Source organism: Podarcis gaigeae (assembly GCF_964106915.1).
Source record: "Podarcis gaigeae genome assembly, chromosome: 1".
Classification (NCBI taxonomy): Eukaryota; Metazoa; Chordata; class Lepidosauria; order Squamata; family Lacertidae; genus Podarcis; species Podarcis gaigeae.
In genome coordinates, this window is record NC_139678.1 from 100,206,461 (window position 1) to 100,234,032 (window position 27,572).

At 39.8% G+C, this 27,572-nt stretch overlaps 1 protein-coding gene across 17 annotated transcripts in view; it reads left to right on the forward strand.

Moving 5' to 3' along the window:
• The window catches only part of ARHGAP15 (Rho GTPase activating protein 15), a 383,495-nt gene that overhangs the window by 288,393 nt on the left and 67,530 nt on the right, over positions 1-27,572 (forward strand). For all 17 annotated transcript variants that reach the window (XM_083710978.1, XM_083710987.1, XM_083710980.1 and 14 more), the window contains one exon: positions 22,765-22,899. In XM_083710978.1, the coding sequence (XP_083567104.1) occupies positions 22,765-22,899 (135 nt within the window). The remainder of the gene's footprint in view (positions 1-22,764; positions 22,900-27,572) is intronic.

The window sequence follows — 27,572 nt, forward strand, 5'->3', positions numbered from 1 at the left end:
TTGTTCATTGTTCTTTGGCTTTATTTGATCTACACGATTGCCTTCCAAACCCCATTTATATTCCCTTGCCTAATAATAACGGTCATTATCTGATATCCATATTTAATTTTATTATGTCACCATGACTGCTAGAAAAGGATGTTCTTTTCAAACATTTTAATGCATTTATTATTTCACTGATCATCAGTTAAAACCAATTTTCCCCTTTATTGGATCTGAATTATAAATCAACTAGTCATTGTATGGGATACTGTATATGAACATACAGTATATCATTATGATGTATCCTATAATAATGTATCTTAGGCTTGAAAACTGAAGATAGTAGTTTAAATTGCTGAGATAGAGAAAAATGGGGAACATCTGTTAATCTCAGATAGAGAAGAGTTTCACTGAAGTTTGTCATGTGTGTTTGAGAGTATGAATATACTAGACTATTTCCTGTTCTTTTTTACTCATATTCAACAAGCCTGGTGTGTTTGATTTCCAAATACACCTTTCCACCTTGACTTGGACTCTAGGGTTGTGTCTGGATTCAGATTGGGAATGAAGTTCATCCTCAGTCTCCCCTTCCCACTGATGGCAGGGGAAGTTAATTATAGGTTTTGCTTGTGAGCTTCCCATAGACATCTGGTTGGTCACTGTGAGAACAGGAGATGTGGACAAATGGGCCCTCTTATGTTCTTATGACTGAACATGCCATCTTTTCCATTATTGCAAGGTCCCAGTATTCTTTTTCTAACCATACCCATATATCAAGTATACTTAGATATTTTCACAATTTATTTTCACAATATTCTCAGCACCACTGCACCACACAATATCAAATTATAGTATTTCTTCTTTGGCGACCTTTGGATATTCTGTTGCAAAATCACCTCAGCTTTGAAGGGTAATTTAGATGTTGTCATATTCTGTTCAAACATCAAGACAACACCCAAGGTCTTAGTTTAAAAAGCTTATTTGCATATACATATATGTGTAACTTTCATGTCACAAATCTCCTAACTAGATCCATTGGCTGGCTATATGTTTCAGCATGCATAGATACATCATTAAAACCATGCCCAAGGTGGCTTACAAGAAAAAAAAATGTCATAATTATAAACATAGCAAAACAAGTCATAAACAATAAATAAAACACATCAAAAAGTGCACAGCCAAACTGAGCAATGCCCACATAAATCATAATAAGATCAAAAATAAAGATACAAGAAATTAAAAACTTCCCTAAACAGGGCTGCTTTCAGATGTCTTCTAAAAGTCAGTTAGTTGTTTATTTCCTTGATATCTGATGGGAGGCTGTTCCACAGAGCAAATGCCACCACCAAGAAGGCCCTCAGCCTGGTTCCCTGTAACTTCGCTTCTCTCAGTGAGGGAACCTCCAGAAGGCCCTTGGAGCTGGACCTCATTGTCCGGGCTGAATGATGGGGGTGGAGACGCTCCTTCAGGTATAATAGCAGTAACAATAGAAGAAACAAACAAAACCCTAAATAGTACCCCAACCCAAGAGTCCATTCAGCATGATTTTTTTATGATTCTAAGCAGCCACAGCTTTTGTATCTGGAGTCAGTCAGAGCCCTGCCCTTCCAGGCCAGAAGGGAAAAGGGCTGTAAGGAAGGGAACAGGTCTTTCAAGATTCACACCCTAAATGGACAAAGTCATATTAAGCTTCTTCTAAGATTACACATGATAGGAAAAGGGATCTGTGCATTGATATAGAAGTCCTGGCTAAGTAAACACCCTAACTCCTTTTAACTCCTTCTCCCTTTGTTTAAGAGCTGTTCTCTTTTGACTTAATTCTCCACACGATTTGAAATTCTTCATTTTTGTGCATGTGGCCCCTGAAATGTTGCTTATGGGAGAATCCACTCTGTGCTTTCAAGAGCTCTGGGTCTTTTCCAAAGTGTATTGAACAATCATCCTGATCTGTTTTCACAAAATTTGTGTGGCACTGATATGTCAGGGCCGTCACGTTGTTGTTATCCTGCACTTGACACTGTTGTTTTCTGTTGCCTTTCTTATTGCATAAATGCCTGGGTTCTGTTTCAGTTTTAAAGCTGATTTGTCTTGCAATTCCACTAGTTGGCCATTGCTATTTATATCCATGTACCCTCTTTCTTTGCAATGGATTCTAAAAGTGCATATCCTGACATCTGTGGCAATGTTGTTTGGGGATGTTGCACAAAAGTGTTGCAATGTGGAAGCCCTGTGTTATACTTCATTGACTAAAACAGTTTTTATTTAAGCTGTATCTGGTTTCTTTCCTTCTGTCCTCTGTTTCTAGCCATTTCCCAAATGTTGTTTGTTTGTGTTCTTTCTGTGTTTCTTTAAACAACCTACTTGAAAAGCTGAAGGCAATTTTTCATTTAGGATTCCTAATTAGAAGCCATGCATCCCTCATCTACCTTATTCTGACTGAAAAATTCATCTTCATGGGCTTATCTACAAACTTCAATTCCCCTGATGTGCAAAGAAATAAACACCTAGAGCTTATTCCAGTGTCATCTGGCAATAGACATTTAAGCATTTGGTATAGAAATAGACAGTCAGCCATGTTGCTCACAATTCCTTGAAAAGAGGCATGGTCTCATACTATGTTTTATTGGTCTTCAGTATTATTGCTTGTAGCTTTTGAAAGTTTTATTGGTCTTCAGTACTATTGCTTGTAGCTTTTGGAAGTGTAGCAAGCAGAACCCACAGTTCTTGGAGGTGTAAGTTGTACTAGAACTTATTCATATCCTTTCTCCATTAGAGGTCAAGAATTAAATGCCAAAAGCTGTTGCTAAATATGCTTCCCTCGTCACTTCTCAGGTCTGTAGTGCGGATTCTGACGTTCAGCACTACAAAAGGAAATGTCAGTCTTGAAGGCTCACTTGATTTACCTCAGAGAGGCAATGGAAAACACACACACACAGAGAGAGAGAGAGAGAGAGAGAGAGAGAGAGAGAGAGAGGGAGGGAGAATATCGCTTATTGATTTGGTCTAGTCTTTTGCTGTAGTCAATTGAGTATAAATGGATACAAACAAAATGAATCAGCTATGGGCTGGCAGTAGGCCTCAGTGAGTCATGTGAAGTAGATTTCTGATATCCTTTATCTTCATGCACAGCAGTGAAACAAGAGCGCTACTGTCTTCTGCTGGTGCAGGCAGTTACCTCAGGCTATACTGGAAAAGGCTTTCTCTCCCTCCCTCCAACCCCTTATTTTTAGACCTGAATCATTCTGTGCCACTAAATGAAATGTATTCTTTAGAATACAGACACCACTTTGTTGTAGTCCTCATGAGAAGGCAACACTGTAACCTGTTTGGATACAGCTGCAGACCACCTGTAGAGAAAGTCAAATTAGGGAAGAGACCCCACTGTTCTCTGCATTAATGCTTTTTGTATTGTTGTTTGACTTTTCCTCCCTTTCTATGTATCTTTCTCAACTAGGGACGGATGGAGCATATTTTAAGCCCTTCTGTCCCTTTAAGGCATCTTCTGATTGAAAGAACTCGAGGATTTGAAAGACCGTAAAAACTCCCCAGATGCAAAAAAGAAACGGAAAAGAAGGGGAACCTGTTTAAATGAATTTTCATTGTTGTTTTCTTTTGGACTTTGCCTCTTTGGGTAAACTTTCATATTCAGCTCTTAAAGGGCACACTTATATCTCTTTAAAGGAAATTGCCAAGGTTTATACGGGGGAGGGGGAATACTTTTCAAGAATTACAGCAAATCTTATTATAGCTATTCTATCAGTCTCATATTGAAAACCTCCAGGGGGAAAAACAGAGAACTGTGCACAATAATAAAACATAAATAGGAATGTAACAAGTATTCATATATTAGCATGATGGATGGATATACATGCTTGGGGAGGGGGTATTTACCGGTTCTGCCTTTACATAGCAGTCTTAATAATCTTATTCATTTTTGCAACACTGTAAGTCATTATTATATCAATTTTACAGATAGGGAACTAATGTGGAAAAAGTCACATGCCCAAGGCCACTTAGTTCAATATACTTTCTGGAGGACCACATCAGTTCTCATGTAAGACTGAGTGGGGAATCTGTTCTTTATTCCTTGACTGCATTCAAACAATTCAGCCAGCATTCTGGGACTACAATATATTAAACATATCAGAATATTATGACAAATAGTAATACACGGAGTCAGAGAGCCATGTCATCCCTACCTTGAGGTTGGTTAGGAACCCTTAGGGACTTCCTCCCCCCCCCCCCCCCCGAGCAGCTTCACTGGAGGAGATGGACAGCCACAGGATTGGAGGTCCAGTGATATGTGGATGGTAAACTGCACATTTGTGCATGTGGGACATGTCAGGGCAAGCATGGCTACAGCCAATTCCATCATTTCCACGACATGTCCTTTGGAATAGCACAGATCTATGCCAAACTAGGGTTAATGTAAACAGTTCCACTCCCATTGCCAATGGCCCCCATTGCAGTGAGACCAAATAAAGAATAGGTGCCCTTCTATCCTTGGCCCTGGCTATAATGAACTGACTGAACAATGGACGTGGTCTCCCTGCCCCCAACACACTGCAAGTGATCCATAGGGTTGCTCTGCCCAGCTGCAATTTATTTATTTTTCCTCCCCCCCCCTTTTTGAAGAATATTCATTTGCAAATATAACAGAAAAAGATAAAACATCACCCGCTGTCACTAACTATAACATTTTCCCATCATTCCAAATTTAAATGTATAAGCATTCCTAAGTCAAATGAAATAGTCAAATGAAATTTGACGAAATGAAATTGACAGTTATAAGCCATGCCTTCAGATGTAAAAAGAGCAGTGAGATCTTTAGACTGCTGATTAGTAGATGGTGGATGCTTGTCCTTCCAGTCCAGCAGTATTAGTCTTATCGTTTATGGGCTCATAGAATCCCCTTTAGATGTCCATCGCAGGGAAATAATTTAAGAATGTGCAAGCATTCTTAAATGTCAAGGATTTCTCCAAGACAAAGTTAAAACAAACAATAATTTCTGACCAAATAGAAGACACCACAGGACGTCCCCATATCATATACCTCAAAGAGATATTTTCAGCATTGGTGATGTATCAACATCTATCTGAACTAGCCAGTTTCTTCCTATAAAGGTGCTGTGGAGTCCAAAATACCCAAAATATAAATCTCTGTTGAATCATTCTCATTTTTCTAAAGCAACTTTCCATTGATTGAGCTGAATGGAACACTCCAACTCTCTGTTCCATTCATCTCTAAGATTTTGAATGTCCAATTCGCAACATTCTAACAAACATTTATAAACAGCTATTACATGTTTAGTTTTCTGCAAATATCCAATTATTTCCTCCAGCAATTTAGAAGTTTCTGAGGCACCCAATGGTGGTGGTCCGTAAGTAGTCATTAAAAGGTGCTGTACTTGGAGATGTCATCCAGCAGTGCCAGGTATCTAGACTACAGACACACTAATGTCATCTACATCCAGTCATTACAAAAATTAAAATGGCAAATTGATGTAACATATCTATCAATTAATTCATATAACTTATAAACACACAATTCTCATCAAAAGCTATAGCCTGCTATATGGTGATGTGAGAGAGTCAGACCTTCCTGGAGATTTTGCCGCAATTATGGAACTTCCTTTTCACTTTGGCTTTCGGGTGAGGGCTATAGGCTGGGTTTAAAATGCTACTGAACTCTTTTGATGGTTGAATTGTTTTAACTAATACTCTGTGTTTAACATGCTGGTCTTATGCTACTTTGTGCACTGCCATGAGATCCTTTGGGATAAAAGATTGTCTGTGAAATGAATAACAAATAAATAAATATTTAGAAGTGCAGAGATGATTTCCATGGCAATTCTAGAGTCCACAGTATGTTTGAACAAAAGAAATCTCAGATCTGGTGAACAATTTGTTTGGATGGGATTTGGCAGCACCTCTGTTGTTTTATGCTGTTTTGCTATTACTGAAATTACCCAAGAAGTGGTCCTTAGGTTAAAACATTAACTGACACAGAATGCAATGACTGCTAATGTGGAAGGATGCATGCCTTCTCTCTTCAAAGTTTCTCCATAATTGAACTTAGATTGAAGTTGGCTGTGTACACTTGAGTTAATTGAGTTCATTTCAGAGCTCAGGTGTGGTGCATAGACCAAAGATTCTGCTAGACTTCTCCCACTTACAGATATACACATTTTTGGTACAATAGGTGTGAAGAAGAAACATTCTTTATAAGGAGCCTGTAGCAGCAACCATAGCTCCCAATAATCCTTCTGCTACTGTTGCATTTTCCCCCGCAAACACTCTGCCGTTACTACTTGCTATATTTTCTATTAATTCTATAGGAAGACCCCAAAGCAAAAGATTAAAAAATAACATTATGGTCAATCCCGAGGCACTTAATGTAGAGGCACCTATGTATGATTTGATGTGTTCTTTACTGATAAAAAGTCATCATTTATCGTAGCTAGTTACGTGTCTAACCAGCGTTGAGGGAGCTACCTTTAAGACCAAGTGAGGAAAATAACAGCAATAGGACATTTCAAGGGGTCAAAGCTATCATTGTTCTGTAGACAGAACCCTCATTGAATCAATAGAAGGGTTTTTGTTCCAATGGAATGCAAGACCCAGGAAATGCATACTTTCCACTAAAATTTCTTTCAGCAGAAGATGGTGACTTCTTAACTTTTAGGGAGTGGCAGGGGGTGAGGGAAAGGGTGTAACTTGTAAGTTTGATTTTTCTGGTGTACATTTCTGAACCAAGAGCTATATATTATTAAATTTATAAATTTACAGCTCAGTTCTAACAATGTTTATTAGGAAGCAAGCTCAATTGATTTCAATGTGACTTTCTTCCAAGAAAGTAAATTTAGGTTGAAGCCATAGTCCCAGTGATCCTGTAGATGGTTGTGTGTGATTAAATTGTGTCAAAAGCAGTTACCTTTACCTACGTATAGTGATGCATAAATTCTCAGCCATGACATTCTGTCAATATTGTTATAGAAATTTCAGATAAACAGGGTTAGAATTCTCCTTGTAAAATTAATGAGATTGTTTTCTGTCCATCAAGATACAATTAAATCACATTACGCTTTAAGGCACATAATGAATTATGTCATAATTATGAATTGCACAAATCAATTAAATACAGTTCAGACATAATCATATGCAGTGTGGTGTACTATAGGGCTCAATGTAAAACCTCAGTCTTCAGAAGGGGGAAGTTCAGACCTCCACCCTAACCCACAAAATCAGCATGCTGTTTTAATGAGTCTGATATGAAAATGTGTATAATTCTGAAGAGATCACATTTTTCACATAATAAAATGCCACTGCAAAATAGAATATATATTGCTTTAAAATGTACTTGTAATATCAAAAGGACTGGTGAAGTATTAGCCATTTAGTACAAATGTATATTTTCCGTGCTGATGATTACAGATCTATTTTACATCCTTGCATTTCCCGTTCTCGTCTTAATGTTTGGTAGGAAGCAAGCCATGCAGCAGAGGGCAGGAGAGGGAGGGGAACCTTTATTATTATCTGTTAGTTAATAGTCTTTAGAAGTCCTATTTCATCCAAGTTGTTCTGCTGTAAAGTCCTGGAACGCTGTCTTGCAGTCTCAGACTCAAAAGCTATCTGCTATAGCTTCCCAGAACCTATTATGCCTGGAGGATGGTGTGAGAACAAGGGCTTCCTTGTTAACAAGCAGAACACTCTTTTAAAAGCAGGGGGGAAACCCAAGATAGGATCCTGATATAAATCATCATTTAGATGCACAGAGCTGTGTTCACAGCCACACTAATGTAATTCATTTACATCCAGTCATTACTTATCTGCACCAGAACTACTAAGTTCAGGAATGCAGCTGCCTTGTGCCTTGTGACTCCTAAGGTTATGGAAGAATGACATCACTGAATTTAAGCGCATTACCATGCTGACATAGTGGCACCTTGTTTTCTTGTCGCCAGATAGTGCTTGGGTTGTTTTCTCCCCCCGTCCTTCCTAAGAATACCTTTTTCTCTCCTTTCATGCAGCTGCTGTGTGAAGGGTTGCAAATGTCACTTCAACTAATGATGAATGATGCTTGACCCCTAGACCTGTTACCCAGAATTTTATGCAACGCTAGATTAATATGAAAGATCTTGCCTAGAAAGGCTCCAGCTATTATGAACACCACAAAAAACGGTAACATGTTAAGCAGTGGGAGTAATTCCACCCACTTTTCTCTGCCATTTTAACATTTCGATGGTGTTTCCTCCTTGATATTTAATATTTTAAAAATATTTTCTGTAAGCAAATTGTTGGGTGGTGTTAGTGGACCGTCAGAAGGGCAGCATTCCCATGAGCCTTACTGTTTGTGTTTAAATATAATTAATAACATGAAGCAATAGTTGGAGGGGATTAACAATTAGAAGGATCTCTCAAGTAGTCCTACAGAAATTACCGAGCAATTGAACTCCTGGTCTTTTCTTCAGGAAGCAATGTTCAATGTCATATTTTTTAATCTTATCACTTTGATGTTATTACAGATCATAGGTTTTTTTTTTAAAAAATGAATGCTTCATAGCCAGCTAATACATAAATAACCCTGCTGGTAATTTCACAGCGTTCAGAAGTGTTTGAAATAAAAACACCTGTTTTGATTAGTATTCAGATTTGTTCTTTTATAAGAAATGGTAATCCTGTTGCAGTTATATGACATTTTTAAAGCTTTGAATTTCCATCTGTATCCATATTATGATGTTCCAGGATTGTTGTGAGTTAATTATGTTAACTTCGGAAACATTGCTTGCATTTAGAATGAAAAACCTCAGCTTGAATAGACAGAAAAGCAGATGCTATCTTTCTTGTCATTTGCTTTGTTGTCTGCTTGCTTCAAAACTTAGCTTAGAATTCTGTACCCGAAAGGAAGTATAAATCTCAGTTCATGTTTAATACTACCGAATGCAATTGCAATATTCAGTCTCTTCAAATTTTGATCATTTTCAAGATCTATGGGTGTTCCTGTTCAAATCCATCAGTAGGTGGGAGACTTGCCCACAAAACTTAAGAAAGACAACTTATTTATCTTGCAATTTGCAGCTCAAATTTGCACAATATATTAAAAAGTGTGCTTTCTTCTACTACATTTCATGAAATTCATAGTTTTCATATGATGCTATGTGTAATTAAACAAAGAAACTAGATAAATAAGAAAGAAATTCTAATGCCACTTGTATATAAATGGTCCAGATACTTTTAGTGTGATTACCCTCACATCAGTGGTTTCCGTATTTCAGGTTGATGGTTCAAATGAAAGTTCCAACAGTAGATGAATTCCATTTACAAAAACAGGTGCAGGTACAGTTGCATCAAAATAGAACCAGGACCTTACCTTTCTCAGGATGCAATATTGCATAAGAGTTAGGGGAAATAAACTTCAATATTTGCTACACACTACTATGAGATATGAAATACAGCATCAAAATGTGGGTTGCAGCAGTCACAGATACCAAGGGTGAGTTTGCATAACCAGTCGTTAAAAGGAAATGCAGCAAGTTTTCACTTTATTGCAGTAATTCCATGGATACCTGTACTTATAAATTAATATGGGGAAATGCAGATAGAGCTGCATGCAATGCCATTTTTGTCTTCAGTGGAATAATTCCACATAGTGAGTGTTTATGTCTGGAGGCAAACAATGGCTGTAAAATAGCAGGAAGTTGGTCGATGGAACCAATTAATAATAATAATAATAATAATAATAAATTATTTATATCCCGCCCTCCCCAGCCGAAGCCGGGCTCAGGGCGGCTAACAACACTAAAATTCTGGATCCACACATCCTTCCACAGTGGGGACATTGGTTTCCGGGTGGGAGTTGGTCACGGTGTGGATTTGCCAAGCGTGCCTTCCTCTTAGCACATTTCTCCCTTGCGTCCTGAGTTCGAGTGTCTTCAAAGCCCATGGCACCTTTGGTAAAGGCTGTTCTCCAATTGGAGCACTCGCAGGCCAGTGTTTCCTGGTTGTCAGTGTTTATACTACATTTTTTTATATTTGCCCTGAGACAGTCTTTAAACCTCTTTTGTTGACCACCAGCATTACGCTTTCCATTTTTAAGTTCAGAATAGAGTAGTTGCTTTGGAAGACGATCATCAGGCATCCACACAACATGACCAGTCCAATGAAGTAGATGTTGAAGAATCATTGCTTTAACACGGACTCATTGTTAAACCATGTTTATGGAAGACAATTTTACTTAGCTATGAGTGATCGCCAAAGAAGAAGAAAGACATAGCCTATTGTGTTTGGGAGGCTGGTAGTCTAGACTAGCAGGAATGAGAACTCTGAGAATAAATAGCCTAGTGTATGCCCAGGTGATAAATTCCTTAAAATGAGAAATCACACCACAGTCAGCACCTTTATAAGACTAGGAAGAACTCTCTTGGTCTCTTGAGTCACTTGGTCCTTGGATGCTAAGAAACAACCTTCTAGCCATCTGCAGTTATGGCTGTCTTCAGGCTGCCGTACCACACTGGTTCAGGGAATTAGGTTCTTTAAAGGGATATGCACTACTTTTTGTGTCCCACATTTGTCTCTGGTCAGAAGCATTTTGACCACAGATAATATTGGGATGTCCACACCACTATCTTAAAGTATTGGAAAGATGTTTCTGTTTCTGGTATATGTAGAAATACAAATATGTCTAGCCATCGCAAAAGTAGAGCAATGTTTCCCTACTGGTGCTTTATCTGGTAAAAAAGTGATTCTTATATAGTCGTCTGATATTACCTTTGTGGTGTAAAAGCTTCTCCAGCACAGCTGCTTCCAACACTCCAAAGGTAATATCATAAATTTTGGGATCCTATGGGAGGAGTCAGGGAGGCAGCAGCTGTCCACATCAAAGTAATGTCCCCTGGAACTGGGGAAGTACTTGATAAGGAAGGACTTACCCAAATGACCTGGTGCTTCCAGTTGGGAGGGACCTCATACCAGAGTAAGTAGCCACATCGCAGCAGCTCCTGTGATAATAACATCAGGAGAACCTTTCAGAACAAAGGTACAAAGAGCCATGAGTTCCTTCCAACCAGTTCTTCACAGAGCAGCCTAGACAATTCAGAAAGAGGTCAGGTGCACCAAAAAGAAGCTTATGGAACATATTGTTCCAGATAATTCAAGCATGTGTGACAAGGAAAATCCAAGGTCTGCTCCCTCACCTTGTCAGTATCTAGTCTAACATGGGGGGAAGTAGGTCATCACTTCCAAAGATGGTGATCACTCTGTCACTGAGTAAAACCTTATATATTGACCCTCTGCATGTTAGAGGGGTGTGGGTGTGCCACAAATTATCTCTGTGGGCAGCAACTGAGGAATAGCTACAACAAATTACAATATAACCATCAGGAAAGTATTGCTTGCTCTTAAACCTGTGAGAGCATGCCCTGATGGGTATTATTTAATAGGACTTAAATGATTCCATAGGTTTTGAATTTCATAGATAGATAGATAGATAGATAGATAGATAGATAGATAGATAGATGATAGATAGATAGATAGATAGATAGATATAGATAGATAGATATGATTTGACCAAAGCATCCCATATAGCCTGCCTTGTTAGACCACACAATTTCCCCTCAAAACATTGAACATCCAGAGACAAAATTGTTGTTTCCTGGTGGGTGGTAAGACACTTACATGGGGTGAACTTGGTTACAATTCATGAAATTTTAAGGGTCAGCTCTACATAATAGGATGTGCACTAATGTTTAACCAAATCTTTAATCACCATCATTATTAATTGGTTATATTTGTATCCTGCCTTTTCAAAAAAATATAGAATGACTAACTTTTGTACTCAGCATACAGAAAGCGTCATAAGAAGTGGCCATATAGTGTCACTTGTGAAAATGCCGTTAGCAAACTCCAGCACCATCCCTCTCTCAAATCTCTCCCGGCTCCTCACCCTGCCAAACTAGCACAGCACATAAGGGACCCATCCCAGCAACAGTGTCAAATCTGAAAGGAAGTGAAAGCTGAGCTTTCCAAATGATAAAGAGAAGCATAGCTGCTACATAAAGTAGCTTAAAGTAATGAAGAGAGTTGCCCTATCAATGTGAATAAACTTGAATAAAGTATTTCAGTGACCTCTTCCAAACCAAAGGAGAGCATAGCAAAGAAATTAAGCCTTAGTGGCAAGTTGAAGTGCAAATCCCTTGGTTGATGAGAGATATGGTCTGTTTGAAATAGTTACAGTTTGAGACTTTTCTACAATCAGCGGGTGGAGACTAACATAATCCAATTAATTCCAATTCCCTTTTGTGGCAGTGGTAAAGTGGTGGCTGATACTGTAAGTCCATTGAAGTCTTATCTCCGGTCAGATAATCCAAAATGGATTCGCATTATGAAACTAGCCATTATGAAACAGTCATTTAGAAAGTTCAGACCAACCAATTGTGTCCTGCTTTGGCAATCATTAAGTTATATCCAAAATAAAAGCATTTCTCCGCTTGATGTTTTTTAGCATTAAGCGCTCAAGTATCCAATACCCATCGTATTTGTTCCAATGTTCCATTATGCCCCAACAGCCCACTGCAAATAAAATTAAAGTCAAATCTATTAAAAATGTAAAACATTTTTACAACAAAAGCACCCCATACATAGTGCCAAACAAAGAAACAATGAAGTGATGGTTCACAGCACAGCTCTTTGCCAATGTGTGCATCTCTCTCTCTCTCCATCCCTCCCTCTGTGTGTGTGTGTGTGTAAGTGTGTAAGAGGCCTAATTCTATGGATTTTCAATTCATTGTCAATCTCACACATGACATACTTGTATTGAGCCAGATATCTTAATGGTAGAAATGCAGCTCAAAACTAAACAAATGAATGTCACAATCATGCCAAAGTTTGGCATCTTTGGGTAGAATATACATCAATCTCAAACTTAAATGTATGCTTGAACTCTCATATTGAAATGAGTGGGATTCTAAAGTGTTTTAGACTGCAATCCTATACAGTGGTACCTTGGGTTACATACGCTTCAAGTTACATATGCTTCAGGATACAGACTCCACTAACTCAGAAAGGGTACTTTGCTTCAGGATGACAACAGAAATTGTGCTCCAGTGGTACGGCATCAGCAGGAGGCCCCATTAGCTAAAGTGGTGCTTCAGGTTAAGAACAGTTTCAGGTTAAGTACGGACCTCCGGAACAAATTAAGTGCTTAACCCAAGGTACCACTGTATACACTTATCTGGGACTAAGTCCTATTCACTTCAGTGGGACATACTTCTCAGTAGGCATGCATAGGATTGCTTTGTAAGGTTGGTAGAATGGTACCAACAAGATTTTAAGCTCTTGATGCTTCGCACACATCCATACCTCCCCCACTTTTGAGAGAAGTGGATCACCTTTGCAGGTATACCAACCCCCACATAATGGATAATGCTGGCCGAATTACAGGCAAATAGGTCCAAGGGCTTTGAACCAGGTACCTTTAAAGTTTGTATTTTTATTTAAAGGAAATCTTTTTCCTTTTCATGTGCCCATTTCGAGCACATGAATCTTGCCAAATTGCAGAACGATAGCTGCTGCGGTTTTAACACAAGGAAAAGGGAATCACTTAAATATCCCCAAGTGTTTTGCGGGTAATTGGTCTGGAATTTGCAGATATGAGGTGCCCTTGGGTAAGAAACCAGGCATAGATTTTTGTGCGACAGGACTGTGAGCCTAGTTCTGAAACCAAAAACAAATTCTTGGTCTCGGTCATGTCAGAGGTGGATTTAGGGCAGTGCAACTGGTTCTGTCGCACTGGGCTCACTACGGGTGTAGTGAATTGAGCGGAATGGGAGGTGAGGGAGGGTGTTGAATTTTGGCTCTGTTTCAGCCCCATGCCCAGTTTTCAGTACGTAGTACAGTTTATTTCAGGACATTTGCATAATTTGCTAGTCTGCCTACATGTTTTAATGTTCATAAGAGCAGCCTGTTATGGGAGGATGTTTAATTGCATTTCATTTTATTTTTTGTTCCCAGCAGCTGCAGGAAAGAACATACAAGGCTCATTATAAAGTTTCACTCTGGTTCTCTGTGCCTTTAAATTTGTTCCTGTGATCCCCTACGATGTCTGATTTATTTATTTATTAGCAATAAGCCTACTTTAATCTTCAAAGTGGATAAATTACAATGCAACATTTTTTGTGTGGGAAATTGCCCGAAAATGTGAATGCTGAGTTTAAATCTTACGAATGTGGATGGATGAATTACTTTTTTTTCTTTATCTTTTCCTGTTGAATCTTAATTGCAATAATTTGTTTTACCCTTTGGGGAACTTTATGTCTGGAGTAATTCCTGACCTAGGGATCACAAGCAGACAGTGAATCAGGTTTTGGATAAGTCTGCCAAATATTATGAAACATTGTGTACTATGAAAAGACCATTGACAACATGGAAACAGAAGCTGTGTTAAAAACGTTGAAAGGGATAGGAATGAAAGAACTGTATGTCAGGATCCTAGAGCCACTCCGCTTTAATTGCAAAGCCCATTTTAAAATGACAAGAAGCGTGGAGATATTTTTGAATCATGGGCATGAGCATGGACAAAGAGACACTGTTTTGCCCTAACTCTTCACTTCCTCTCTTGCAAAATAACCTTGAAAAAGCTGTAACAAGGAAAGGGTATTTTCCCCAGCTCAGAGTGTTCAGGTCACCTCAGGTTTGCAGTATGCATGCTTAACTGTGTTAACTGGTATGTGTGTGTTTAGGTCTTTAAAAAGACCTAATCCTAAATATGAGCGAAATATAAAGAGATATTCAAAACACTCAGCTGTTAGGGCTCCAAAAGTCTCTCATCTAGCATCTAACAAAGATATCCACCCTTGCCTTACAGGTAACAGCTGACTAGGGAACTTTTCGAAATCCTCGCCACCACATTTGTGATTCCGAATAAGCTGATTTTATTTTATTTGTGCCAAGTGGCACAAACATGTTAGTACATATCTGCTTTCTAGCAGCTTGCTGCAGTTCTCAGGTTGTTTCTCCCCCTTAAAGATTGCCAATTTGCACAAGCACCCAGGAACATGGATCAAAACACTGCAGAGAGGACTCTTAGCACAATCCTGCGGCTGAGTCGGGATTCTCCGTTGCTGGAGGGAAGTGGTGGTTGCCATTCGGCACAGCCTCAGCAGTGCTGGGTGGCCTTCTGGCTTTTTGGTGCAGCTTGGGAAGGATGTCAGTTCTTCCTCATAACAACTGTTACAACCTGATGGTGGATAAGGCATTGGGTTGGATCCTTAGTCAAGGTGGGGTTGGGGTATCCCATTAGAAGGATCCAGGGGGGTTGCTTGTGTCTGGATGTGCAGATGGGAGGTGATGGGCCATAGCACTCTCAAACGGTTAATCTTGGTGGGGTCACCCCAATTTGATGTATGTCATAGAGTGATCTTTAACCTCTGTTAACCCTGCCAAATACTTAACCAGCAGACGAGCTGGTTGATACAGGATACACACCCAGTGTCTGCGCCAAAACATGCTGACATCTGTAATCAGTAATCCAATATGGTTGTACTGTCTTTATTGCAACTTCCCATGCCTTGGCCCCACCGACCACAGCTTTACTGTGCCTGGACCCTCAAGACTTCCTGGTAAGCCTGAATAATGTGAGGATTTAACAATTCCTGCCGCCTCTGGGCCTTTTCCAGCGAGGCCACCAACTCTGTATATCCAGAGAGCCATCATTTCTACATACTGTTGAGACTGGGGTGGGGGTGTTTTTACATAGAGTATAATTCCATGGCTGTACTTGACGGGTAGGGATGCTGTAGTACCCAGACATGCTTGATTTCAAACCAATAAACTCTAGTTCTGCTAGTGCTCTCAGTTATGCTCTTTTTATATTTAACTCTACCAAAAGAAAAAGAAAAATATAAGTGGCTGCAAGATAAACAAATAATAGATCTGATACACTCCATGGACCTTTTCTGGATTTCTGAACTATGGCACAGAAAAACCAGACCATTTCATGGGTAGGTTTTCAACATTTCCTGGAAGAATGGCAGAGAGAAAGTAGAAGGAAGACCTGCATCAGTTAAAAGCTCAGCTCCCTTCTCATACTCAAATCCTAGATCCACCACTATGTCTTGTTACAACTGAACTCTCATTATACCTGGTAATAACTTGTTAGGAAAGTACTACAGTCAATACAACCTATTGGCTTCAGTCCTTTCCAAACAGATACTACTACGTATCCTTGTCTATTCAATAGACAAACATAGCTAACTGAATGGGCCCCAGCTGCTTTATGCACAATACTGTTGTAGTAACATCAGTGTAAGTCACTCTGTGTCGCATTACAGCTGTTTGTATCTATAAAATCAGGGTGCCAACTATTTATGGTGGTGCTACATTCTTCAAATAGTGTGCAAGGAAGGTGAAGAGTGGATAACCCCTTGATAGTGTGATAATAACTGTGTGCGACCTTCATTCATATGACTAGATGTCCAAATATCTGTGTACAGATAATGACGCAATGGCAATATATCAAGCATAACTTTGGGGTGACAGCTACACATGTCTTAAAAACCTTTTGAACTCTTGTCTTTGTTTTCGTCATGTACTTGTTCTAAACTACTTGTGGTTTTGCTGGATATAGTGGACTTCTTCATGCAGAAACAATGGCAGAGTTCATCTCTGATCGGTGTGACTCAATGAGTATCAGTAGAGTAACTCCAGGAATGAGCATGCCACAGTGTTATCTTATTTCCCTCTAACTCCAATTAAGATTTAAATTAGCAGTACCGGGTTTTTCCAGCTTGCCCTCAGGTCAGTGAACTGAAGTTTCAGAGAACTGCAATAAACAAAAGCCCTCCAACAGGCATAGAACATGTGCTTTTTAGTTACAGCTATTTGCTAATTTAGTGCTAAGCACCATGGAAATGGGTATTCTAGTAATGCGTAGATTCAAACATAGGCAACATTCTTGCTATTGGATCAACATTATCATCTATTTACGTCAAAATGCTGTTAAGTAGCTGCATCAATTTTCCATTCAGCAGTCACCCCTTTGAACTGATAGATGCCAACATTCTGGAGGAATTAAATGCAAGAAATTGAACGACAAGAGCCCTTGAAGTTCATGTTTCATTTGTTTTTCATCTGGAGCTATGTGTTCTGATGATGGTACACTTGGGGTGGTGAACCTTGATCATTTCTGCTCTCTTCGTGTTCTGCAATGGGGAGGCCAATCAATCTGTTGGGAGCTGACATAAAAAGGATATTGTCTTAAGGTAGAGGATTAGAGAAGTCTTATCAGCAATTAGCCGCGATACCTAAAACCCACTTATCGATTCTAACAGAAGCTGCCATTGCAGCCTGGCACAGCCATGGGCAATTCAGATGGCGGGGATACTGTCATGCAGCTGGTGGAAGACAAGACTCCTCAGTCAGCTGTATGGGGGGGGAAATAAATTAAAAATTAGATTCAGGCTGCCAAATAAGGGACACATTCGGGGGGATATATGCTGGCCGTTCTCATACTTGTCCTCACCACTGTTATCCCTGTCCATTCCATTGCCCTTTTCCTCTGGGCCTAACCTACACAGCTGACAAAAGGGAGAGACAGAGGTTGTTGCTCCATCTTGCTCCCATCGTTGCTCTGTCTTGACTCAGAGAGGACAGCAGTTGCAGGGTGTAAGTGAGGTTTCCCACCTCACACACTGGAGGGCAGGCAATGATGGCAAGGAGATAAAGCATAGCTAGGGGCCTGTAGGGGTTAGCTGTTGATCCCCTAGTGAGACATTGGCTTCAGCAGGTGCTTGGCTATTTTGAACCCTGGCAACAGCCTTGAGGGCAGGTCCACTTGAACAATTTTTGGACATAACATAAATCTGTTCCATATCCCCACACCCCCAGAGTTACAGTTTGCAGAGACATGAGAAAGAATATTTTCAGTTAGGCTGTGGAATTTTCTGCCTTGGAGATCAGAAGGACTTCCTTTCCTCATTGCCTTTAGATGCCAAACCAAAATGTTTCTGTTCCAGTGCACTTATGGTTTGGCTAGATCCTAAATATTTGCTCTTGAATATTATGCTGATGATGATCTTCTGTGTCACTTGGTTTGCTTTTGTTGTTTTAGCTCATTATATAATTGCATTTCATTTAAATTGTTGCTAGCCACTGTGAACAACTAATTGTGAGCTGGAAACAAGAGTATAAATGTTATAATAAAAAATAAATAGCAAGGCTGACGATGGTTCAACATGCTAACAAAGTGTTCCAAATTCACTTCTCAACCTATAAATCGTTTAAGGACCAAATTTGCCCTGGGCTGCACCTAGACTTTGTTCCCACTGGTGGAGGAGTGTGTGACTTTTGCCAGTTTCCTCTCTCCACACAGCACCTAGCACTACCTCCCTCACTGTTCTGTAGTTTTGGGGACTGTATGGGGCACTGTGTGAGGTGGTACCAGGTCCTGCAATGGGAGGGAGAAAGAGAAAAAGTAATCACCTCCCTGCTGGATCAAAAGCCTTTCATGATTAGAAGCATTTCTATCTGGGGGGAAAAGGCAAAGTCTTTTATGCAACCAAATATGTGCTCACCATGTAGTTATATTAGAAGCAGCCCTCGGTTCCTCTCCTAAAGAGGTGAACATAACACAAATACTTAAAATAAATAAAATATTCCTATACACCAGGATTGAATCTTGACTTGGGCAAAATATTAAATGAATTGTCCAATTGGGCCTTATTTCTGACCAGGGATGCCAACTTGAATGAAATATGGGGGAGGGGGTAAGCAAGCCCCGCATCACATTATTGATCACAAGACATACATAGCACACATAAACCATTTCAATGTGGGGTGTGTGTGAAGGGACCTCGACCCCTAGGAGTTGGCTCTTATTGTTCTGACTAAGTTCTGTACAGTGGTACCTTGGCTCTCGAACTTACAGTGGTACCTTGGCTCTCGAACTGTACAGTGGTACCTTGACTCTCGAACGGGAGTCCGTTCAACTCCTGAATGTTCCAAAACCAAGGCGCACCTTCCAATTGGCTGCAGGAGCTTCCTGCACTCAAGGGAATGCCGTGTCGGATGTTCAGCTTCTGAAAAATGTTCAAAAACCGGAACACTTACTTCTGGTTTTTGGTGTCCAGAAGCCGATTTGTTCAACAACTAAGCCGTTCGTGAAGCAAGGTATGACTGTACTGCATTATTAATTTCTTTGTTCCATTTTTATCTTGCCTTGTCCGACAAAGAATCCACAAATCAGTTTACATCTATAACACTAATAAGTAATTATTGTTGTTGTCGTTATGTGCTCCCTGTTCCCGCCCAAATGGTGAGAAGTTTCAAGGACAGCATTTCCCTGAGTTTGGCTCCAAGGTCACTGGAGACTTAGAACATTTCTGTAACGTACGTGTGTGTGTGTGTGTTGGGCATAGGTGGAAGCGGACAGCATAGCGTTTCTACAAGCAACCAATCCAACGCCTCACATCAGGTCACGAGGTTCCCCATCCCTGCCATTAACCTGACCATTGTGGAACATTATCTAGTCACTCAGGCCTATAATACAGTGATCATTACCTAATCATTCAGGCCTACTGTGAGAGTCTTATTCACGGTAAACAGATGGCAAGCCCATATCAACAGCATCAGCTTCATCATTCTTTCTAATAACAAGTTCATGTCCCAGTGTGGGCAGGAAGAAAAGCCAAAACAGGGCTGCTGAGAAATGAGGAGGAGGTATCGGAGGAATCCCAAGGTTTGCTGAAATAAAAATGTAAACGTATTTAATAATAAAAAAACAACAACACAACAGTCTTCTGCAGAGAGAGAAATCAGCCCAATAAGGACTGGCCATGCTTACTGGACACCAGGAACTGTGGAATGCTGAGTGTCACTTTGGGGAGGGGGGCAAGCAGGATTTTTAAACTCCCCCAATATTTTAAGGTATCCTGGAGGAACGTTTGGCTGGCTGGCTAGCTGGCTGGGCAGTTGGCCTTCTGAACAGATCTACAATGCAACATTTTGTTTCAGGTTCTACATATTATTATTTTTGTTCTTTGAATAAATGGGACTTCTAAATCAATTAGCAGGGGCTGTGCAGTCCTACAGTCCACATGGTACAGCCCAGCTCATGTGTTACATGCTACCCATGGTATGTGGTTAGTTGAGGGTGTCCCTTGCAAGTGATACAAGGTTGAGAGTCTCTCCTAGGAGGTCACATGTGAATGCTATTTTAGGCCACACTCAAGCTATACTCAAGTGTCTCCCATGACTAATAACAAAAATTAGAGCATTACCTTGAACAAGTCGATTATTCTTGCAGTTTGTTTTTTGACGCAGTTCTCTCCCCACCCCCTTTTAAATTTGGCATGCTTCCCTTCTAACGAACTTTTTTTTTAAAAAAAAGTCACTTTATTGCTTGAGGGTAAAATGACACCCTTTGCTTTCAAGATGATACGTTCCTAACACATTTCCTTGAAGAGCTGGAAACAGTGCAAAAATCTGGGCAGATAATTCTTGGTAAAGTTTAGAATCCGTGTATTCCACTTTAGATGTTTAATGTACAGGAGAGAGGGAAAAACAATCATACCAAGCCAGAACGGCAGGGGTTTTTGTTTTGCGTGTGTGTGTGTATGTGTATGTGTGCGTGTTTCTGCTAAGGTTTCCACTTAAAGGTTTGTGCCAGAGATACAGTACTTATACATTTTCAAAATGTGTTTTAAGCAATAAGTTGTACAACATTTTTAGAACATGTGTTAAGCTATTTCTCTAAGAATGAAGCTCTTAACAAAACATAAGCACTCTGCATGAGATCTTAGCAGCAAAGTGCTGAAAAGATAAAGTAAGAATTGGTACCATGGGAAGAACACCAGCTGTAGTGCACACAGGTCCATTATGAGAAGTATGGTAGTGGGTAGGGAGAAAATGATTTAATCAGGAGTAAAACCAATTTTATTATAAGGGCACGCAGGGGGTGTGGCACCATAGTGAGAGGGACATTTCAAAATATCTGACAGATTTCAACAATGTGAAAACCCACCCTGTTCTTTAAAGTGACAGTAAACCCCATCAGGTCTCTCTTTTTGATGCTATTGTGAACAGATAACTGTGTAAAACTGGCCTGCTAGGATGCTGTCTGTCTCTTTCTATGGTGTATGGGGGGAAATAAAAGGCTAATTGTTGAAATACAATCAATCAAATTTGATCATGGAGTTCAAAAGAAAGTCCTAATTCAATTTCAAGAGTGAATCGTTTTTATGTTGATGAAAAGTCTGAGTGGTTTTTTTTGTTTTAAAGAAGAAAAAGAGAACCAGTTAAAAGTATGTTTTTCAATCTCTACGCCAACCTCTTATAAATTAAACAAGAGGTGGGTTTGGGGAAAATAAATGTTATTGTCAATATATCGCAATACTTAGAAACTTTATACCTACATTTAAATTCTTTTCTGACACCACTCTTTGGAAAGCAGTAAATATTATAAAATGCTTACTTTGTGGTATGTGGGTTGTGGGGTGCTGTGTGTGATGTTTTTACCAAGTTTGTCTATGCAGATAGCATTAATAATGGCTAAAGCAATACAATTCATTTCTGCTCAAAACTGGTAACATTATGTTCTCTGAGGTGGGTGGAGATGTTTCTCCAATAGTTTTAAATTAGTTAGATCTTTACTAGAATATACCCCATGAAAATGTTTCTGAAGTAAAAGCCAAACCACATCTTTATGAATTGTGTGCATTTCTGGAACAGGTAGATGCTGTAAAGAACTTTGCTTACTTTTAATTCACAGCGACAGACATTTTTTGCTTTCTTGGAGTTTTGTCAGGTCTCTAATTCTGTAGGTTTTTTTGTAGCCTAATAATAATACCAGATGTTTCTAATAAGTATTCAAAGGAAAGGAAAGTAATAATCACCCCATCTTTTTATTAGAATTTTTTTCTTGCATTCTTCCTCCTTTTATATTTAAATTTCTCAGCTCAGTCAAGCTTCAAAAGAAAAGATTTCTGTTGTTCAGAAAATCAGTTTTGCAAGCACTTGTGGTTTGTCTTTAGCGTGTTATCATTTTTGACAGCTTTGCATAGCCTAGGTAGGCCAACAGGGGTCTGTCTAATATTGTTGCTGGGCAAATCTTCCTCCCAGAGTTGAAAAACCAAACAAAATATTTTTGAAGCAATAAGGAGGAATTAATATCTCTTCCCCTCCTCTCTCCCTCCCTCCCACCCACCACCACAATACTGAATTCCTTGCTGACATTACATTCAGGCAACAACAACAAAAAAGGAGAGGAAGAAAAGTGTTGCCCATTATTCCCTCGTACATAGCAAGACGTAACACATGTAAAGCAATAACTCATTTTGTATTGCCATGTTTAGCATATGTCTCCTGTTGGCTCAGCAAGGCCTTTAGGCTGGTCCCTTGAGCCGGTCATCCCTGGCAACTCTTAGCCCCTCGGCCTCGAAACCAAATAGCTTTGAATCATGTTGAGCTGTGATGCTAATTTTTCCTACTGATGCATTATGGGAATAAATGTATCTGACATCCTGTGTCAATGCTACTGTCTCTTTGTGCCTCTTGTTTTTTGTTAGCTGCATTCCTACAGATGGTATTCCATTGAAAATGTTCTCTTCCTCTGGAAAAAAAAGAGAGAAAGAAAGAAAGGGGGGGTGGAAACCCATGCACAGCACCAAACCTCTAGGTGCAGAAGGCTGTTAACGGTTGCTGATGATAGTAGGCAAACATTAACATAATAATTAGTGTCTTGTAATTGTTTCATTAAAACCAGTTGTTCCATTTCTCCTCGTGTTTTCCCAGAAGAGAAGCTGAATTTGGACGACAGCCAGTGGGAGGACATCCACGTTGTCACCGGAGCACTCAAGATGTTTTTCAGAGAGCTGCCTGAGCCACTGTTCCCATACTGCTTCTTTGAACAGTTTGTGGAGGCAATAAGTAAGTACATCGCATACAGTAGCAGTTAATTAAATAGCCTATGCGCTTTTTAATATTATATATATCTATATATCCCCAAATTGCAGAAGATGCATCCCAAATGTTGCTTTTTTACCTGCTCTTGCCTCCCCCAGCCCCGCCCTGCTTCCACTTCCTATTTCAGTTGCTGCAATATTTGTCCCTTTATTTTCAGGAAATGATCTCTCTTAGAAGAGCTCAGCATCCTGAGAAAAAATAATCAACCGCATATGTGTTGTCTTATAATTAGACATGTTATAATTCATGTAAGCAAAACATAATGCTGTTAGGCAGGACTAATATTTATAATCTAGAAGGGTATGTCTCCATGCCTTTAAAAACAAAAAAAGATTTGAAATTGTGTGTGTAATAGCAATATAGCGTGACACTTTATTGGCAATCCCAGGTTTGTACATTTGCCTTAGGATCACCAACAGACCAGTGCATTGCATATCTGTTCATAACATCCTCCTTTTTTAGTCAGACTTCCTTTTTAAAGAAATTTCTTGCCAACTTAGGTTTGCCACCCTACAGTTGTGCCTTTAACAGCAAGTTTGTCATCATCAGTAGCAGGTGATAATACTTAGCTCCATGCCTTGAAAACCTTCACCTGCTGATTTGTATAAATCAAGGTGTAGTTAACAGCTGCAGGAGCAAACCAGGCCATTTTTGCCTTGGTCAGTTGGCAAACCTGCTCCAGGATGACAAGCCCTTCAAAGGCTGCAAGGTAATGTCCAACAGATGTCTTGCAGATATTTAGTGTTGATGTCTTTGGCTTGACTGTGACAATTGCTGGGGGTGGGGGATCTTATCTGCCAAAGAAGCTGATTCCACTTTTCTTTCTTCCTTTAAAAAGCAAACCTTAAAAAACTGAAAACTTGCAAGCCTAGCAGGAGCTTAATTAAAGTCCAATAGAGAAAAATCTCCAGGAAAAACAATAAAGCACTTAGGGATCTGTTCTCCGATTGATGCGCGTGCGTAACTGCCATTACCGTTAATGAGAGTTGTTTGCGCGTGCACATCAGTCAGAGAAGATAGAACCCTTAATGTGCTGTTTAATTTGATTTTATGTTCATAAAAGTCTTTAGGTTTAACGAAAGCTCTTCACGGCTAGCATCTTGTGTAACAAAGTGGAATAAATCTTGCAAAATTCTTCCCTCCTGCTCTTGGCTGCTTAGAGATACCCTGTGGTGGTTAAGCATGCAATAACACAAACACACTGAGGAGTGGGTCTCCTTTGGAGGTGAACCCATGGTCCCACTTCTCCCACCTTCCCCCTTTTCATCTTCAAGCCAAATAGGGCAAAGCAGTTTGTCTTTTGAGATTCATCCCACACTTCAGGAGTTATATAATGTGGAACAAACAATTCCTTAGTGTGCTGGCTGCAGCTTTTGTGCTCCACCAATATGAGGAGGGAGATCTCTCTTTGAAGTGCTCTCATTCTAACATACACTTCAGGTGGCCCACAATGTACCTGCTAGGTCCTCTTGAAGTGCTAACTCTTCAGTTCTTCAAACGGATATAGTTGGTTCATGGGGCACAACCTGATGTTCACTTTGCTTCACATCCTATGTAAGTTGCTCAGCAGTCAAGTGTTTTATGCATTCCCTGCCTTTAATCTCTTTCTGATGTTTAGACAATCTCTGTGTATGTAACATTGTTCATTGGGGGTTAAATCCATTCCTGTCCCTTATTACACAGTCTATCTTTTGTCTTTCTCTTTCAATCAGTCCTTCATTTGGGTTTCTGGAACAAAACAAAATTAAAACTGCGTAATGTTCTACTTCCTTTACCTCTCCAGTAACATAAGGTTAAGGTGGCTTCATTAGATACATTTTAACCAGTTCTTGGTGAGTGAGGTACAGGTAGCAAGCAATAAATTAGAGCTTTTGATTTTGGAACTGTGGGAGTGGGCTTTGCTGTGGCTAACTCATTCAAGCGTTCATATTTAAGTATGACAAATTAATGTCCATTTCTGCTCACTGAACTATTTTTAATTCTTGTTACAGTTCTGAAAGCCATTATAAACATTGACAGGCTAATGAGCAGTCATTTATGGGGTTTAGAAGATAGTTACTTAGAAGGAAAATTAGTTGTCTGGTTATTCTTTTTTAAAATACTGATGGGGAAATGTGGTCTTTGCTGGTTACTTTATAAATTGCCAAGGTAGCTGTTCCGGTTATATATTTAATTAATTAGAATTGAGCTGTCTCTCCATCTGGCTTCAAACGTTGAGGTGGACATACTATGCATATGCATCTACAGATGTATAAAAGAAACCAACCCTGAAAACAGCAAAGGCATTTTGCTATATTCTGTTGGCGTATCTTTAAGACCAGTTTAATTGCCATAGTTTTCCATGGTAAGACCTGGAAACCAATTTTTGTGTGAAAAGACTAATCCTTTCAAAGGTCTCCAGTTCCCAGGGTTCTATGGTTGGGGAAAACAATAGTTTTATTTGGCTGGAGCATGTCCTGATGAAGGGCAGCATAAAAATATTTAAAGAAATAGCTGGTTAAATAAGCCTGAAAGTGGTGGTGTGAACAGTGAACCAATTTCTGACACTATTGCTATCTGTTGCAACTGTTTCATTGATTTCCGTGAATTCTTACTGGATCCAAATCTTGGTGATTTGTATCAAACAAAATTCCTTCCCTTCCCTTCCCCGCACCACCCCCAAATCTTCTCTGGAGTTCAGATTTGGGGGAGGAGAGGGAGGGGAAGTTCTGTTGCACTTGTGAAGCCGTTCCACACATACGGTGATTTAGTTGGATGCAACCTAGTATCTTCAGCCAGCAGAGTTTAAAAAGCAACACAACACATGTCACCCTGTTTGTTTCCATTTACGCTTACAGCACAAGTTATAGTCCAATAACTCATACTGTTAAGTATACAAATCTATGTCCTCGTATGGTATCTGAATGGCATGAGAGCTGTGGTGGTTAGGACTGACAGATAGATGGGCACTTCTACAAAACTTTTCAGTTTTAGTGATAAGGGCATTGCATCGATAGCAAATAAAGTCCTCGCCCAATGAAAGTGAAAACAGCACTTCATGAGGTCTACTTTGTTTATCCTCAGTGACATCAGCTCATAGTCAAATCTGATTGGCTACATATTGTCATAACAAATATTCCAACCACTCTATTACCTTCAGTTGGCTTGGATTGCTGATGTGACAGTTCCATGAAGAATACCTAGAATTTATGATGGGGAAAAATGGCACCAAGTTAGCAATATATTTGTAAAACAATGGCAGTGAACAGTTTTGAAATAGGCAAACATTTTCATTATCAGGGTGTTTCAGCCTCCTCATCCAGCAGTAATGATCAAAATGGTCAAATATTCAGTATAGCCCACATCCCAGTAAAATTTGAAAGGAAGAAATCAAGTAGGTCATCACAATGATGCTGTTTCTTCACCTACAAAGTTGGAGTTGAGCAAGGTGATGTTTTGGTTCCAAGATGGCAAAGTCAAGCAAAGCAGAGGTCAGATTCCATAAAGGCAAAGTGCCACCAAATTTGGTAGCACCATGGATAGCTCCATTTGAAACTCAGGCAGGAGACTCATACAAGCAGGCAAATGGTGTTGCAAAAGCAGCAGGGAAACTCATCCTTAAATAAATCTGCAGCTTTATCTGTGTTGCGAGCAGCAAGTCCAATGAGCATTCAATTAAAGGAGCCTAGCCTGCTCTAATAGCAATTAGAGAAGCTGTGTCTTAGTTCTGTTTGGACTTCTACACTAGAATTCCTTACAATCTGAGTGAGGACAGCAGCATGGCTCCTCAGGTCAGATAGTTGCTGGTAAAATGGGCTCCTTCCTTCTGTGAGAGCGGGACTTCTAGGGCTGGTTCTGAGGGCAAATTGCTCCCCTGCTCTGATACTTTTTCTGAATCAATAGCCACATTTCCTGAAGATAGGGTGTCAGACCTTGGGGTCATGACAGCCATTGAAGAAGCAACATCAGCTGATTCAGAAGCCCTAAATCTAGAGAGAAATTCAAACGGGTAGAATTTCACAAGCTAGAGCTTTCTCTCTGACATATAATTTTCTATATGAATAGAAATTTATTGCATATTTACTTCTTATATGGAGGAGCATTAACACCCTACCTGTAGCCTGAATGGATGCAGACAAGGCACAAAATTTCCACCTCATGGAGAACTAGGGCTTATAGTTATGCCACCCTCAGCACATTTTAGTCTTGCTCCCTAGCCATTCATTTTCAACGTGTACAAGAACCTCCTCACCTCCCTTTTTGTTGTTGCTGTTGTAGCTGTGCCCTTGTTTTCAGTTCTTTCCCCCATTCCAGATGTTTTTCTCCTTTCTCCTTTTTCTTTTTTGCACTTCACTCTTCATCTGCTCTTATTTTTCAAGGCAGCTTTAATTTCATTACAAGGAATAGTTGTGGTCTTGATCCACAACCATCTTGTTACAGATTTACATTTGAAATATGCATGGTAAAAAAGAGAGACAGTGCTGTGACTAATGCCATCAGAGCTTGACTACAGTTTCAGAAGGTCAGCATTTCAGCTTGTGAAGGCAGCCAATGCAATAAGCAGTCAAGGCTGGCCAGGTTATTATCACAAGCTAGAGGACTCCCCCCCCCCCCTTTAAGTAGGTCCAGGGCTGTGATAAGTTCTTTCTATGGGGATT